The sequence below is a fragment of the Chanos chanos genome, chromosome 4 (assembly GCF_902362185.1).
Source record: "Chanos chanos chromosome 4, fChaCha1.1, whole genome shotgun sequence".
Lineage (NCBI taxonomy): Eukaryota > Metazoa > Chordata > Actinopteri > Gonorynchiformes > Chanidae > Chanos > Chanos chanos.
The window spans coordinates 12,822,809-12,840,623 of NC_044498.1; the positions used below are offsets into that span (position 1 = coordinate 12,822,809).

At 39.4% G+C, this 17,815-nt stretch overlaps 1 protein-coding gene across 1 annotated transcript in view; it reads right to left on the reverse strand.

The window, feature by feature from the left end:
• Window positions 1–308: 308 nt before the first annotated feature.
• Window positions 309–17,815, reverse strand: part of cntnap5l (contactin associated protein family member 5 like) — a 46,172-nt gene continuing 28,665 nt past the window's right edge. The window contains exons 7-24 of the mRNA XM_030770644.1: window positions 17,540–17,683; window positions 15,635–15,899; window positions 14,991–15,137; window positions 13,732–13,900; window positions 12,762–12,868; window positions 11,520–11,639; window positions 9,886–10,086; window positions 8,607–8,763; window positions 7,965–8,092; window positions 7,615–7,785; window positions 6,937–7,155; window positions 4,234–4,470; window positions 3,529–3,759; window positions 2,738–2,871; window positions 2,382–2,469; window positions 1,273–1,485; window positions 710–784; window positions 309–502 (exon numbers count right to left, since the gene is read on the reverse strand). Of these exons, the coding sequence (XP_030626504.1) occupies window positions 309–502; window positions 710–784; window positions 1,273–1,485; window positions 2,382–2,469; window positions 2,738–2,871; window positions 3,529–3,759; window positions 4,234–4,470; window positions 6,937–7,155; window positions 7,615–7,785; window positions 7,965–8,092; window positions 8,607–8,763; window positions 9,886–10,086; window positions 11,520–11,639; window positions 12,762–12,868; window positions 13,732–13,900; window positions 14,991–15,137; window positions 15,635–15,899; window positions 17,540–17,683 (3,000 nt within the window). The remainder of the gene's footprint in view (window positions 503–709; window positions 785–1,272; window positions 1,486–2,381; window positions 2,470–2,737; window positions 2,872–3,528; window positions 3,760–4,233; window positions 4,471–6,936; window positions 7,156–7,614; window positions 7,786–7,964; window positions 8,093–8,606; window positions 8,764–9,885; window positions 10,087–11,519; window positions 11,640–12,761; window positions 12,869–13,731; window positions 13,901–14,990; window positions 15,138–15,634; window positions 15,900–17,539; window positions 17,684–17,815) is intronic.

The window sequence follows — 17,815 nt, forward strand, 5'->3', positions numbered from 1 at the left end:
GTGTATCTTGTTATCTCTCCATAAAGCTTTCAAAATAATATTTCAGTGCGCCACCATTATTATTCTCTTTCCCTTTGCCTCTGGGAAACATAACCAACAGTGGGAGGACTTTTATTTTTACAGATCCACCTGAAGAAAAAACCTGTCCTCCCAACCAACTTGGTTGGGAGACCCAGTAAGCTCTCATATGGTGGCTCATATTAAAGATGGCGTAGAGGGGCAGAAAGGCTTAGGGTGCTACCAGTAGCATGTACATTCCTGTTCGGTTGTACGTAGCGCGGTGTAACGAAGACATAGTGCAGTTCTGTTCAGATGTAATACTCTTTGCTGTTCCGGTTCGGTTTGTGGAGGTCCAGTTCGGTCCGGTAGGGGTGTTCAAAACTGGGCTGGTGACCCTTCCCACTGATAGCCGGTTGTGCTGGAGATCGCCAGTGACGATACAGAAACCTGATCACCACCGCCATTGCGCAAAGAGTGATGAACACCACACCGGCAACCACACCTGTGAAAAAGACGGAACCAGATTTCTCCCACTGATGATGAATATAAGGGTCAGGGTCAGACACTTGTAAATCTTGGAACTGCTCATAAAAGCATCAATGTTTACGAGCATGACAAAATGAGTGGTAGGGGTCTGTCACAGATCTTCGGTGCTTAGTCATCGGTGTCACTACTGGAAAGTTTTGGCAGACTTTCTGAGCATTCTCACCTCCGATAAGAGCCGAGTACTCCTGTTCAGCCTTTTTGAGTGGCTCTTTGCCTCTATCACCTTTTGCTGAGTCATCTGTGAGGGATAAGAGAAGAGTGCAAAAATAAAGGATTGTTGTACATATTTAACACTTCATCCTATCATGCTCTTGTGTGATGAAGGTGTGTGGCACAAATTTCATATTACTTTAGTTTGCCTCATCTCCAATAAAAAGAAGAGGAGATAACAAATTATAAAATAGTCGACAAATTGGTTCTGATGCTTGTCCTCCATTTACTGTCTACACCTCCAAAGTGTAAAAACTGTTTCAATCTGTTTCTCTTTTTTAAAGTCACCTTGAAGGGGTGACTCTAAGTAACTCTAAATTGAAATTCTGTGCTTGAAATCTTTCATAACAATCTCAGTGCTATGTTCCAAAGCAATGTAAGGTATGAGAGCTGTTGTCAGATGCCTCAAACATAGCGTGTTATGATGGACGCTGAATCGAGGTGATAGATGCATTATTTAGGATTAACGGAAAAGAGAGGAACTTTCTTGTGCAATAAATCAAATATTTCAGTTACCTGACAATGAATGAGTGGTGGTTGGAGAATTCAGAACTGATGGTGTCCCACAATTTGACTCAATCACTCGTCCAGATACGCTAACCAAGGAACCTCCATTGTTCTTTAGGGCAGCCTTCAAAGGAGCAGCCTGATTGAACCAGACGGAGGACAAGCAGCCGATGAAACCTCTTGATCCTGCCTTGACTACTTCATCATCCATTACGTTGTTCCCTGCATCAACAAAGCATGAAAACAAGGTAGGGATTGCACTTAAATTTGAAATACTATTTAATTCACAAAGAAGTTTAAGAGAGTATAATACACTGTTCGGCCCATTTGTGGTTTTGCACTGAAAAGAAGTGTAATTCCTCCATACAGAGGGATGAATTCAATCATATGTTTTTGAATTTCTGCAAAGAAGACATTATGAAATGCATAACAATGCAAACAGTTCAAATTAACGCACCTGAATCCCTCTTGGACTTGAACCATGTGATCCTGTTTACTGCAGGTTCTCATCTGATTTTTCTTTCATTTATAATGAATACCACCACAAAAAGTTTAAGAAAGGCCAGATCTATTCATCTCTCACTGCGCATTCACCATTTCTTTGCTCCTTTCCTGTAGTGGCTAACGATGAGGTTGAAGGAGACTGTCATGCTTTTGCTGATGCTTATTTCTAATTTATTTCAAATATTTTCCTGCCTTAGGGTCATGCCTTGTATGTCCCGCCCATTAGTTATCAGATTAAATGAAAGGTCTCCTAGGCAACAAAGAGAGTGAATCCATTTACCCCTCACTCAACCCATCTGTCGCTTCTCTGGCAGCTCATAAAATTCACCCCTCCTCTCTGCCCCACTCCCACCATTTTCATCCCTAATCAAAAAAAGCTTAGAACACATCTTTGCTGATGTTCTGAGTGTAGGAGAGAAGGAAAAGGAGACAGTCAGGATATCTGATTTCATTAAAATTCATTGAGATTGATGTACTGACAGAGAGTGAGTGGCTCTCTTCAGTGGAGGAGCTGGTTGTGAATGTTGTGGCGGGGTGGAAAATTCTTAAGCTGAGAACTGAGCGACATGAAATTACCATGAGATTTATCAGTTTCTCACGAGAACAGAGCTCACCTTGGATTTTACCCAGAGTAATGGTGCTCATCTGGCTTGGTTCAGAGCCTGGAGGAAGACTATAGTGCTGGGTTACATCATTGTCAATCTGGTGGAGGGGTGGGATGATTGTGGTGTTAGGGAGAAGAAAAAAATAACACTGTTGAAAGCATAAATACTTACATTAGCATTTTACATTTACATATATTAGCTTTGTAAAACATCATAGGCAAAGTTGTGTGCTGTGCAGCTATACCAAGTGAACTGTTCATCGCACTGATATTGCTTTTTTTGATTTGCCGAACAAAGTTAATCAATTAAACAACTGTAAATTTGTTGTGAGTCCTTTGGCTCAATGGGCTCATGACATCACTTACCTGAACATAAACCTCCTGACCCTCACGACTGATCCGGACCCAGTGAAATTCTCCATTGGCTAAACTAACAGAATTTGGGTTGAAAATGTCAGGACTTCCTTTTTCACCAAGTTGGTACCAGATCTGTAATGTGCCTGGGAAAGTTAGACAGTCAAGCTTTAGAACCTACATAAAGTCCAAAAATGTGAATTTTCAATCTCAATCTCAACAGTGGAAAACGATCATTATAGTTGTTTAGAATGTGTGCAATTCCGAAAATCTTTAGTCTTAAAGAATCAGATTCTTCCAAGGCAGAATGATCTATCGGAAGACAGTGGACAAAGTTATGAAATATTCACTGAGGTGCTTTCTTTTGCAGTGTATTTGTTGTTAAAACTGGCAGAGTCAAACTGACTATCTTTGACCTGTATTTCAAATTTTTTTTTTTTTTGTATTGGTTTGATTTGTGATATGTGCCCTGGGGGAAAACACTGGTACAGCATCATCCATCCCCCCTCCCCAGCTGTGTTCTGTGTCTCTGAGTGATGTGTCTGGATGAGTCTCTGCAGTAAAGGATTTATGAGTTTTAGTCTTGGCCACTTGAGAAGATAGAGTCTCATTCTGATCTGCTAGACAATAAAATATGGAGAGGCACGAGTAAACAAGTGGCAGAGAGTCATACTAAATGCTGTTATCATTTTCCTGCAGAGATGACTGAAATTCTTCAGCTAGGCAAAGAATGTTATGCATCACCACAGTGTGTGTTGGTATGTGTGCAGATAGATAGATAACACAGATAAGTACTCTAGTACCGTTGTGTGTTAGGGTTATAGCCATATAGCGCTGGTTGTGGGACTGGGCTGACAACAACAGAGTGGGAGCATGTCTGGTCTGGAATCCAAAACCCACATTCTCACGGCATTTGATGCATTCACCATGTTCGTCGTTAAATCCCTGCTTGACATCCTGGTTTAGCATGACAGAGAAGGGCTCCTGAAAGGTGTAGGTAATGGAAGATCCGCTCTCGAAAGCGGCTGAGACAGCTAAGACAAGGAACAGAGAAAACGGAGACGTTTCACAAGACAGAGCTTTTCTCATGTGGAGAACATTATCTCTATGCAAATGCAATCAAGCCAAACAAAACGCAAATCAAAACTCAACCTTACCAATTAGTTAGTACAAAAATGTGTTTTCTCTATTCCAGCCCATAATTTTAGATCAGTAGTTGCCAAGATATGTGTTACTAAATGTTTCAGTGGCAGTTCGTCAAGCTGTAAATAGCCATGATCTACTCTCAAATTTCATTGAAAGAGACTAGACTGTTAAACCAATTATTTTATTGATATGCTGGTCACTGAGCATGACTCACAACCATGGAAACTGTAATAAAATTTCAATTGGCATGTCAGCTTCTTGCTACAGACTGCTAGCATTAGTGGTGGAGTGATGAATTCAGCCAAGGATGTGCCCTCCTGTTTTTTTCTCTTTCTGTCTTATGTTAGTAATTAATTAGTTACCTGTCGTGCAGTGTAGACCGTCAAAGGCTGTCTGTGAGCAGTCACAAGCATAGCCATTATTCTTCTCAATGCATCTTCCTCCATTGTCACATAGGCTGTCACTGTGGCAGTGGCCTGGGCACCCTGAGCTCACTCCTGGGGTGGTCTTTGCCCGCTCATTGAGGTCAAGAGTCACACCATTCACAGTCAATGCACGCAGGCATCCCAGAAAGCCCTTCTGTCTGGAGGCAGTTCCACCTGCAGAAATATGGGATTGTTGGTGTTCAGTGGAGTGCTGTTTCAACGGTCCATTCACAACATAGCAATTTAGCACTACCTGCAAAACCATGATTAGTCATATTCAAGACATCTTCCTTCTCTCTCTATCTCCCTCTGTCTTGCACACACACACACACACACACAGAAAAATTATTTAATTCAGAATTATGAGTAGGTAAAAACATGAAGTTGAAAAAGAAATTAATGGAATTCTGCAACACAAGAGAATGAGGACACTACAAATTGAATTGGCAATATGTAATTGGTGTGTGTGACCTCGCATTCTTAAAGTGAAGTGGGCTCTGTCTTGGCAAAGTTTGGAAGAACTCAATATCATAATAAGCCAGCTAAGTCTCAGTTCAATGAGGAGACTCAAAAGCAACTTATGTTTGCTCCTCATATAAAGAGTACCGCAGAGACGTCCCTGAAATCTGGTCACATCAAAGACAATTATTTTGATTGGTTTCACATTACATATATGGGAGGCAATCTAACCTTGCCATTTAAAATGATTATGGTACCCAAAATATTAAATTGTGGCTACAAATTAAGGATTGTATGCTTATCCCTTAAAAAATATGGCCACAAATTAATGATCAGGTTCCCACCACATTCAAAATTGTGGCCACAAGATGTGAATCTGTTCCCACAAGATAAAAACTGGTGAGATACCATAAATAAAGGGTTACCACTAGACCAGATCTTGTTTCTATTAGTTAAAGATCATGTGAAAATATTTATAAAAGTCTCCAGGTTCCCTCCCTGATTCCACACATCAGTGGTTGAGGGTGATTTCATTGTTATTGCATTAACTATCTAGTTTTCTAGGCCAAGGCAAAGACCAAGAAACAAAATAACCCTGACATCTTTGTAACCTTTCGTCTTTCTAATCTTATCGACTGGTCGACAAGAAACTTCTGCAGCTTGCAGCTCTGCTATTTTTCACTTCACACAAAGGAGCATCAACCAAATCAAGCAAAAAAACTATGCAAGTACAGCTGAACTGTGAAGACACCTATTAGTGGTGATTACGACAACAGCGCATTTTTGCAAACAAGCCAAAAGATCTCACATTGTTTACAAATCTTACTGCTGATTGTTGTCTTATGGTTTCTTGATAAACTTTGTTTCAGGTCTATATTCTTCTATGACATGACTTTCTTTTTCTGCCTTATCTTATGACAGTAATGTCACTTGGAATGGACACACACTTCTGATCAACAGTTGACAATGTCCTTTGACATGTCTATAATTATGCCACAGTGCATCTCTCCACTGAATAGAGAGATGTTATATGTTATATCTGCTCAGCTGCTTGTAGGCACTAGGCTACCTCATTCTTAAATAATATAAAAATGAGGGTATTTTAATTAAGGGATTTTTGACACATGAAATGTCATTTCAACTAACAAACACATTTTTAAAATTATTAACAGCCCTGTTGTACTGACTAGTGGTGGCTGTGTGGCAGAACTGAATTTTGGCTTAAAAAAAGAACAAACAAATAATTAAAAGGACTTGCTTGGTGTCAATTAGTACACAAGATGGGATTCTTTGACCTTCTGAATTTCATCAGAAATAGCATTATAATTTTCACTCAACACAGCAAATATTCTCTAGAGCCTCAAACCAACCAAGCGGTCTGTTGAAATCCTGTTCAGATTTTAAAATAATGTCAGTGGAAAAGTCAGGCTTCAGTATTTCTATAGTAGTGAATGCATTTCTGTTCCATCTGCTTTGCTGACTTTTCATCTGGTCTGTTGACTGCTTCACAATCTTTGCCTAAAGTTTCATCTTTTGCATGAAACTCTTAGCTCCACAGCTATGAACTAACCCACCCTTTCACTTGACCCCTACCCACTGACTCATAGCTAAATTGTTCCACGGCACTACTTGTTCTCTCTATTACGTCTACAACTTGAGGTTCCATTATAAATACCTTCTGCTGATGCTTATGTTGTCCTTTGAACAGTTCCTTTTATAATGTAGGTTTCCTGGCACTCTCTCCCTCTGTAGCACTTATTTTTGGGATACTTTATGTCTGAGGGTACACGTCAGCTTTACGTCATACTGCAGCTGACCCTCCGTGTTGCTCTGGCAGAAGTATAGAGGTTTTGTTGATCATTGCTCATAGCATTCCAACTATTAATATTGCGTCTTCTCTTGCACTTTTGTAGCCCCGGTCCAGTTCGTACTGTTTCCACCTGTACCTGACCGTAGTTCACTCTTTTACGTCCCTGAAGTTTTTTTTTGGACTCGTATCTGTTCTAATACTGAACTGAGCTGGAGCACATACATCACAGACAGCTCTCTAATGGATATATGCTTGAATAAATGAATAAAGGTAAATCTTATGTAATGTAAAATAAGCAGTGCTTAGCATAGACATTTAATACACTCTTATTTTCCTTTATACTGGTGTTATGGTTAAGCCGTAGCCCTTACCCACAAACAGTTGGCTGTTTAGCTGTAGTCGGTAGTGACTCTCAGATGGAGCCTCCAAGATCTGACGGGGCAGTTGGTTCACCTGTAGTGATGCTTCCTTAACATTGCGCTCTGCGTGTATGTAGTGCCACTGCCTGTCATTCAGGGGCACAGGTGACCTGACCGTCAAAACGACTGGGCCATCTCCAACATCAAAGGTGAAGGTCACGGTAGATGAAGCTAGAAAGCAAGAGTAGCCTATATAACACTTTGGTGTTTCAGCGTTCATTTCATGTTAAAGTGAACCCCCCCCCCCCCCCCCCCCCCCAAAAAAAAAACAGGTTGTCTATTTTGTAATGTTCAACTGTATCTTAAAAGCAGTATATTTTGAGATCTTTAACTCATGGAACTGGCAGACCGTTGAATGTAACACCCTATGCAAGAGTAATTTGCTAATTATTCCACTGCTAACAGGAAGTTTCACACATGTGGTAGTAGTAGCAATTAAATTGTAAGGGATGTGTCAATGTTTAAGATGACAAAGCAACAGGACAGAAATAGCAAAAGAAGGTCTAATAGATGCTCCATACTGAGCGAAAAGATTTGATTTTGCTTTCAGATGAAGAAGCAATCAACAAAAGAGGTTTTGCATTGTATTTAAAAAGAGGGGTTCATATCTTTATTAGCACTGTGACTCACAGCTCAGCTCCAGCCTGATGAAGTCTTGGATCCCTACATTCTCTAGAAACACCCCAAAAGGTGTGCTCGTCTTAAAGAAGAGAGAGATGTCAATGCTGAACTCAGCTTGTAGAGTGGGGAAATGTAAGTAAGATGATTCTTGATAAAATGATGCCGAATTCCACAGAAATCCTGAAAGTAAAGAGTGGATGCAGATTAAAAAACAACAACGACAACAACAACAACAAAACAAAACCTTTTTCTGCATATATCTTTATTGTTACGTATTTATTTATGCAATTTGAAAGATGAAAATGTATTCGATGGTGAGAACAGTTTGCTCTTCTCTTTGCCAGAAACAAAACACCTACTGTTGCCATAGCAATGCAACGGTCCAATCTGGAAAACAGCCTCTGAGCCAGTTCTGTTTGTGTCGCCAATAGCGATCTCACTAAGAGGTAAATGGTCCTTGTAAGACAACAGGCCAGTATCATTTGCCCTACAAAGGCAGAAACACAGAGAGAGAGAGAGAGAGAGAGCGAGAGAGTGAGAGAGCAAGAGAGAGTGAGAGCGAGAGAGCAAGAGAGAGTGAGAGCGAGAGAGCAAGAGAGAGAGAGAGAGAGAGCATGGTAGGGAGAGAGAGAGAGTGGAAAGATAGAAATTAGCAATAAGGAGAAATAAATGATATTCTTGCTAATCTTTCTCCATAATAAAGAAAGGAACATTTCTTACTGGATAGACAGATGATTTAGTGCTTGCTTTAAAGGTGCTAATATACTCTTTGTGATGCTACAGCAGCTAATTACATTTCTATATTTTGATCATGCAGTGGTGTGAACAGATGACAAAATTCTGAGAGTATTATGCTAATGTTCTTTACTTCCAAAATCCTCTTAGCAGATTTACATACTTCTGTCTTGTCTTATTAAAGTGTGGCCACAGAAAAAAAAAAAAGCAAATATGTAAACTTGAAGATATCCTTTATACCATGTGGCCCTAGCACAGCACGTTACCATGTGTCTTGGTCAGCATCACAGTTGCAGAAGTAGTTCATATCCATGCAGTTGCCCTCAAGACTACAGGAGCACTGCTGCACGCTAGGGAGGGAACCACCCCAGTATGTCCTCTTCACCCCATCCCTGTCTAACCACCAAGACAGGGGAGTGCCATCTACAAACCAAAGAAAAAAAAAACCCATTTTGTCAATATGTGCACCAAATGTACACATTTGCCAGTGAAATAGTTTGGTCTGATTTTAGTATAACTAATTGCAATATATGATAATGCATGAGCTGGTTCTTGAGTAGCTTCACGAGTTGTTTACTTCTTCTAATTAAATAAAATACACTGAGGCAAATCCCTTGAATCATAATACGATCATAATATGAACAATACTATGAACTAACAGCCTAGCAGCAATGAAGCTTAAGCTCTGACTGTCTTAACTGGGGACAAGGAGAAAGCAGCTCATCTTTTTTCTCAGAGCTAAGATGGCACAATAGCAATAGCAACTTGGGTACAACTGGGCCTCTGCTAAATCAACAGTGTAGATACGTTACAGGTAATTTCCAAAATGTCTGGAGGCATGGGATTCTCCTTCATTTAAAAATCAATTTCTATAAATGTATGTGAACAACAAAAAAAAAAACCTTGGTGATGTTTTAAAATGTTCTAAAATCAATGTGAGCCTAAGGCCTGTGGGTAAAAAGAATTGTGAAAAAATTCTTTTAGAAAGGATATTCATCTCCACTGCAGCAAGAACTGAATAATGGAACTAACTGAATAAAAAACATATATTGCAAAATTGCAATTACCATAGTTAAAGCTGTTGAATTAACCTTTGGTTAACAGATAATTCTTTGTGGATTACAAAAAGATGCAAAAAAAAGAATTGTACTCACATATATGTATAACTATATAATTATATGTGTGTATAGATACACAAACACCCACGCACGCACACACACACACACACACACACACACACACACACACACACACACACACACACACACTTAACAGTAATCTCATTTAATATTTAACAATTATGAACATTAAAACTCAAACTTCACTCCAGAGAATGAAGCACAGCACTGATAAAAATGTTCAAAAAATGCTTTAGATCAGAGAAACTGTATTCTCTCTTGTGTAGAATATAGCACACTTTACTACTATTAGAAAACACTCCTTTGAAATGAACATTACACTGTATATAACACAATATCTGAACATGTAAGCAGACATGCCCATTTGTGTGAAGAACAGTGAGAGGGTACAGAATGTAGCACTCACCCCAGGTATCGAAAAGGCGAGACTTTCTACAGCGGTAGGTGACTTTCTGATGGCAATATTCTGATGAAGCCACCAAGGAACGGAGGTGGTAAGGAGAAACAGAATAGTTGAAGATGAGAACATATGGACTACGAGGAGTGGACCCACGGACAGTGACAGGCTGGGCATAATCGTGGCCAACGACTGTCCACACTTTGTCCTCTATGAAAGGAAAAGACACAGACACACACACACACACGCACACACAAAACATGACGTCTGAAAAGCTTGAAAGAAGCTGATTCTGAACCACTACTCTACGAAAATCACCAATTGATTGCGCACGCGCGTGCGCGCGCATGTGTGTGTACATGTGTGTGTGTGTGTGTGTGTGTGTGTGTGTGTGTGTGTGTGTGAATAAGAAAACGAGATTAGCACCTTGATGGAGTGTGGTGCAAATACTTGATGAATATTAAGTTTAGCCTAGAAGGTCATTCACTAAGGGAGTTCCGAAATGCTGAGAGTTAGGGAGTCCATACTCACTGCTTTTCCGTAAAGTACATTTAATTCACTACATGCGCTAGTCAAAGAGCCTGTCTGAGGAGCCCTGAGGAATTGGCACGACTAATGGTTCTTGTAATTGAGGTCAGTCTCTAAGAAATTCCGGACCTTCCCTCAAAGACAATAGCTGAGAGCAAGCGTGGTTTACATATAAGGCCTGCTTTGCTCAGAGTGTTTAAGTTAGCTAAGTTAACTTATGGAAATGTGGTAGGCCGATTCCCAGAGTAGACTTTATAGTTGGCTGACTTTGGCTATGCTAGCAGATGCAGTGACTGCCAGGCTTGGCATATCTGAAGTCAGGCAACATCTAATGAAGGTATCAGTTCACATCAAACAGCTGAAAGTGGGACAGGATGTCAGACACCAAAGCAAGCGCGCTATAACCCAAAAGCCCAAAGACCAGGACATGTTTGGATAACGGAACATTTATCCATGGTGCTGCTCTGAACGTATTCATTTCTGCTACACCCTGTTGCTGATAAATGCCCCTCTCTTTTTCCAAGCTTTGAAATATTAGAGGGTCAGAGACACACACTGCAAGGGAACTGTGACCACAGCAAGAAGAAATACTAAGACAAGTGGAAACAGTAATGTGGAATGACAGTGGAGGTCAACAGAGAGCCTGTTTTATCCAGTGGAGAATACTCCTTCAAGTCTGCACAGATGAGTGGTTTTTCACCAGAGTGGTCAAATATAATTTTCCTGACGCTGATTTGAACGGCCTGTTTCAGCTGATCATATCACTTCTTAACCGTAGTTTATGGCTGGAATACCCAAAGTGATCTGGTCACTAACAAGCACTCATAGTACTTTATGTGACTTAACATTACTCGTTGTTAGCAATATTGTAATTACTATGGTGGTATAAACTACTTGTTATTCTTATGTGTTTCAGCACGCTAACACATTATAGTTCCTTTGTTGTGTCTGTTCTTACTAGGATTGGAGCACAGCATGACACAGTTCCTTGTGAAAGTCATACTACACTTCTTGATGTTATTTTTGAATAGACAGGTGGCAGAGGCACTTAATGTGACATGTAAATGACTGCTGTGTAAGGAAAGACATTGGATGTTTTTCGTGTGCTTTCTCACCTGCCATAGAGCAGTTCACTTGTGTGTGTTCCAGAGGCCCACTACCATCCGGATCAATGCTGAACAGCCCTGATGGACTTCCTGTTTTTCGATACGCTTCACATGAGCGCTCATAAATTGCTGAGAATATCAGGAATAAGGAATTAAAAGTTAGTCATAGACTTTCATCCCAGATAACATCTCATAAAACCATCAGTTAGCCATTTGACATACATGAAGTCTAAGTTATCCAAAGGCATTAGCTGCAGTATCAGTTCAAACATGAGCCCTCAGATTAAGTATATGACCGGTTACAATGAAACTTTTTGTCACGCGGTACTATCCCTCTTCACTAAAGAGCTGCGAGCAGCTGCAAATCATCACAAACTGTGAACCAAACGCCATTAACGAATCAGCATTCATTGACTTAAGTGTTACAAAATAAACCTCCCCTCATTAAGCTTAAATAAACTCAGGAAGAAGCACATTACAAACAATTTAAAAAAACATTAGTAATCAATGTTTATTTTGATCTGTTCGTCATGACGGGACAGCCCTCTGTGTAATGAGATGGAATAATTTTCTGCATGAGCCTGACACCTAAGTCAATATTATAATGGAATGCCACCAGACAGAAAGTTTTTCTGTTTTTTTTTGTTTTTTTGTTTTTCTTTTGCAGGCCTGTAATTTGATGAATGCGGTACATTGACTGTACTGAGTCTCGGGCCTTTGGGAAATATGAAATTAAAAGCGTCTGATGAAGATGAGGATGCTTCGGCAATTTAAAAATGGAGCATGAAAAAACATACTGATTCAGCTAATTTGCTGATTAAAAAGCCTCTAAATATGTGACGTAAAACAGAACAAATGTAAATTCTCACAGTCATAACAGCATCCCCATTACAGACAATTTAGTGCATATATTAAAATCTCAAAGTGTGCAGAATTTACTTTTGAGTCATCCTAAATTTAAAGGTGAGGTATGAAAAAGTATTAAAAAGGGACCAGTGAGGTCTGCTAAGGATTTTAGTATAACTCACTGATCATTAACATTCATGCTTCACCTTATAAACAGAGCATTTCTTTTTTTTTTTGTTAAACTGTACAAACACTTGAAAAATGTAACAAACTAATACAAAATGATACAAATGAAACTGTTAAAAAATATCACCCTGTTCATATTTTTTTTCTGTGAACCACAGATTATGAGATCACCATAACACTGTAGCAAGGACAGAGGCCAGACATCTAGGAAACACTCACAGTTGTGGCAAGTAGCTCCGGTGTAACCTGTTCCAGAGCAGTTACAGTGGAATTGATCCCAGGTTTGGTAGCAATGACCTCCATGTTCACAGAAGTCAGGCAGACACCTGTCAGGATGGAGATATTTCTGTTCAGGTTCTCTGACAAGGACTTTATGTAGAGTTACATTGAAGCATATAAGCATAATAGAATAAACTGAGCAAGATCGGTAGAATACAGTAAACTGGAAGTACTTTTATTTATTTATTTATTTATATTTTTTAGAATAGGTGCTCAAGTATCGCTCATGCATATTGCATAGCACCAACCAAGTCATGATATTTCAAGTATAGGATCCCCTGTAAACAATGGTGAGGCTCACATTGTTTGCACACTCCTATCTATCAGTCAAGTTAAGTGTGTGAGTATTACCAACAAGTGGGGGATGAGTCAGACCAGTTCGTACCCATGGTAACGTTAGTTTTAGCATCCAAGATAGATAGACTGGTCATAATCATGGGCTTAGACAAAGCAGTAAAGCTGATTTTGCATTGAATGAAAATGTAGTGTATTTCTTTATTCTTAACTTGCCCATCACACAAAGGGCTACAGGTGAGAAATCTGTCTTATTTCTGATAGATCAACTCTCTAATTTTTTAAAATATAAATATTTGCACATGCTGTCAGGTTGGGCACTAGGTTTGAGTATGGAATTATGCCAGCTATGATTTTATAAGAAATATTGCTGATGCTCAGCAGACTAACACAGCACTCACTAGTTACTTTAAATGGAATGGCCAGGCTGAAGCTAGATGTACATCATGTTTGTTAGAAAGATATATTTATGTACAGGTACAAAATGAACATTAATCCACAATTTTGACATTCATTTACCATTTATTATAAAGTTTTCTTGTATCAGCATATGAACTAATAAGATATGTGCAATGATTCAAGTCTACTGTAGCTTATTATTGAAGAAGACTCTGACCTGTCCCGGATGCTGCAGACATCAAAGCCCAACTGGCTGAAGTTACCCAGCTTATCCTGCTGAACTCTGAGGAAGTTAATGGGATGGTTGTTGATGAAGAGAAGACGAAGACAACCCTGATATCCAAGAGTTGGATTCTCACAGTCAGCATTTTGGGATGTGGGGCACCCTGGAATAACATTAACTCCAGATTAAGGTCCCTAAGAAAAAGCACTCAATAAAGTCCTGTGGAAAAAAAGAGAAAACTAAAGCTTATAACATCTTAGCAGAATTGTGTGGTCTCTAAAGCCAGAAAAAAATGAAGGATTTTGACGGTCTTAGTTGGACTGAGAGTTAGATAAAGAGATTACAATGAACAGTTTTAAGGAAATATTTTTATCCTTTAACACAGCACAATGACTACTGCTTTGGAGTATTTTTAAAAAAATGCGTGTGAAACATTCTGAGAAAATTGCATGACCAGAGAATGGACAAACCATTGACAAGGACAAAACATCTAATCTCTACTACTGGATCAAGAGCTGAGGTACCTAGAGCTTGTGATTGCTGAGGTTGGAATATGACAAAAGGGAGCATCTGTCTGAGAATGCAGTTCTCATTTGATCTGTTCACATCTTACAGAGATAGAGAATGCTTGACTGAACGTGGCGAAGGCCGAAAAGTCTTGCACTCAGTGATAAAAATATAGGATGTAAAAACAGGTTAGGATGTGAATTCCACACTTTTTTTGCAGTTCACCTCCAAGAGGACAGAATAAGCGTTTTAAAAGTTAACTTTTAATTAAATATAATTAAGTGTAATTAAGTATATCTTCTCCCTAGGCATGCCTCAGCTAACTGACAAAGCCCCCACAGTCACCGAGGCACACTGCCACCGGAGAGGAAAAAATGAGAGAGGCTCCCTTAGGGTTTCAAAAGAAAGTAATGGGGTTAAAGCATACGTAAAAAAAGGAAAGCTGCCAAATTCCGTAAAACATTACGGTTTAAATCGGTTTCCATCTGGGTAACAAATATTTTGCATTTTTTAAAATGGGGATTTGAAAAAAAAAAAGGCTCAAGCCCTGGCAAAGAAAAAAATATTTAAAAATATTACGCTTCATGCTTGGTGCATTTGCATTAGCATTACGTACATGCTCAACAGACAAGGAAAAAGCACCCAAGAAGTTGGTCAGGTTTATGAAACCACCAAACAAAACTGAAATCTCTTGTTTCCTCAGCAGTAAGAGTCAAACCACAGCAGAAATGCTTTATATGCTGTACCTCCAAGGAAGATGTCTGCTTTCTGCACACTGATGGACTGAATGTTTTCCATGACAACAGGCCTCTGGTTGTCAACTGCAAGAGACATCTGAGATCCCTTGACCTCTACTGCCACTGAGTGCCATTGTCCATCATTCAAACTGTTCCCTGCAATATAGAGAATGTTTCACAAGACTACACAGTGCTCATGTTTAGGATTTAATGAGTATGCAACATAAAAAAGGCAAATTGTCATTGACGTATTTGATCTACAAGTTTATCATAATTCAAAATCAAAGTTTGAAAAGATTCTGACGATATCCGTGATAGACTCACAAACAACTGCATTAATCACATTTTGTCTTCATGTGGAACATTTGCCAGGTGATCATATTACATTTCAGGGTGGTGATTAGTTAAAGTTGCATTTACCATGTGTATTAATAGGAAGCCGTGTTAAATTAAAAATAAAAAAAATTTAAAAAAATAGTAAAAGCTAAACAAACAAACAAACAGAAAAAAACTGCTAGCCACCGAAGAAGTATTTTTTTGCAGAGTGAAACAGATGTGTTTCTTACAGCTGGAAATGTGGTTGCAAGACAGAGAGAAAAACATTCAGATAGAAATTTTAAATTGGTTGTCAATTTTATCACTTGGCCTCCTACCAGTAAAGACTGTTCCATCAGATAACCCTTGGAGGGAAAGGTGCATCAAACTATCGTGAAGCTGGAGAAGGAGTGTGAGGTGTTCAGGATTGCGAGAGAGTGGGAGGTAAAACAACAACCCTTCTGGGTTCCAGGTGCGAAACTGGAGACGTAGGGAAAAACCTGCCGATCCAAATTCAACAGGAAGCTCCAGGAAGCCGGAACTGGAACTGAGGAATGTCACGGCGAAAGGCTGAGATTCAGAGCAGGAGAATGTCACATTTCCCTTGAAGTTGATGATGAAAATGGAGAGAGAAGGAGACAGGTCGAGAGGGAGAGAAATTTTTAGATGATGGAAGTGAGATGAGCAGCCAAGAGAGAGAGAGAGGAGAGAAGAGGAAAGAGAGAGAAAGTGTTGTGAGGAGAACTCAAATGGACTTATCACCTCACAGTAATTTTGTACAGCATTACTTTAACACAGTCTACCTTCTACTCTCTCTGAATAAGTCAGTCAATTGGATGCTGCTAACACAATACTTCTACCTATAAAAGGGAACTGTAATAAGAAGTGGTTTATCATCCTCAACCCAATAGCACTGCTGAATCCACAGGAACCTTTGCTTGATCACTGGTAAATGTAATCTAATAACACAGAGAGCATTTTAGGATAGTAATCAGAAGTACAAAAATTAAGAAATTGATATATGCGTAAAAAAGGGGGACCAATAGTATTTTGAATTTTAAAAACACCTATTGCAGTTTCAGAAATTGCAAAAGTCTCCGTTTGTGTTTAATGAAGTGAGTATATGTGGTATTGTAAACAATCCGGACTACTCAAGATTTATTCAAGACTCAAAGATATATATATACACAACACTGTGCCACACTGTAAATCTGTGGCTATATATATATATATATATATCATTCACTCCTGAGTAATAAGGGTGACTTGGTTTGTTCTGGGAAAAACAGGATGATATCAGATAATGGTTTGCCAGAAAAAGACAACAGGTTGTAATTGAGGATGGACATCAGTCGTAGCTGAAATCAGTTCTGGATCACATTCAAAAATGAATATGAACTGTCAAAAATAGACTTTGGGAACAATTTGGTATTGTCTACAGTGTGAATGAAGCCTTAACCTACTGATTATAATATTACAATACTCGAAGATTCAGTTAATTCATTTTCTAGGACAGAGCAAACAATGCGCAACGTCAGTATTCTGTACACCATTCTGCTTTTCTTTGTCTCCTGCAATAAAACCTTAAAGAGAAAGTGGAGCACATTGTAATATCCACCGTTTTCCACACTTCAGATTCTTCACAGTGTGTATATCAGTGTCTGTGCATGTGATACGTGTACATCAGGAAGTGAGAAGCAGAAAAAATGAAAAAGAAGGGGACAAGGTGAAAGAAGGAGGTGTTTAAAAGCCAACATCTATTGCTAATTAATCAGCACTACATGCACCTTCTGTACTTCATAACACCTCTCCAACACACACAGAGAAACACAGAGAAACTCAGACACACACAGACAGACAAGCAGACACACAAACATGCACGAGAGAGAGAGAGAGCATGCACACACATACACACACACACACACCATTCACACATACAAATGTACATACACGCCATGCCCAAGCACCCCATCCATACTTAAAGAACATGGAGAGCCACTGAAATACGACAGGAGTGAAAACTGGTTCTGCCTCACAGTGTGAAATGAAAGCTCTGAGAACCAACTGAGAATATTTTTAAAACCTCGATCTCCACATTACGTGCTGAAGCCCTTGGACTGAAAAAAATTGCATAATCTGCCCAAAACAACTGTAGGCAAGCTTGTGCTTGCATTAATAGTCTGCTGGTGACAACAGGGTAGTAACCCATGTTGTCACTGGCTGGAAATGAAAAGAATTCTTACCACACTGTAAATCTGCGGCTTGCGTCTTTTGGCCATGTCAATGACGTTGACTCCGTTATAGTAGAGGTTTTCCATGCAGCCATGGAAGTTCTCTCTCACAAATGTCCCTGGTTTACCCGGCAAAGGGATCCCCCCAAAACTGAGCTTGAATGAAGGACACAAGAACATATCCAAGACATTACTAACATCGTTAGCACAGTGGTAGATGATGTAAAGTAGACATTCCACTGATCCAACATTAAACATATCAACTATTCTTGATTTTTTTTTTTTTTT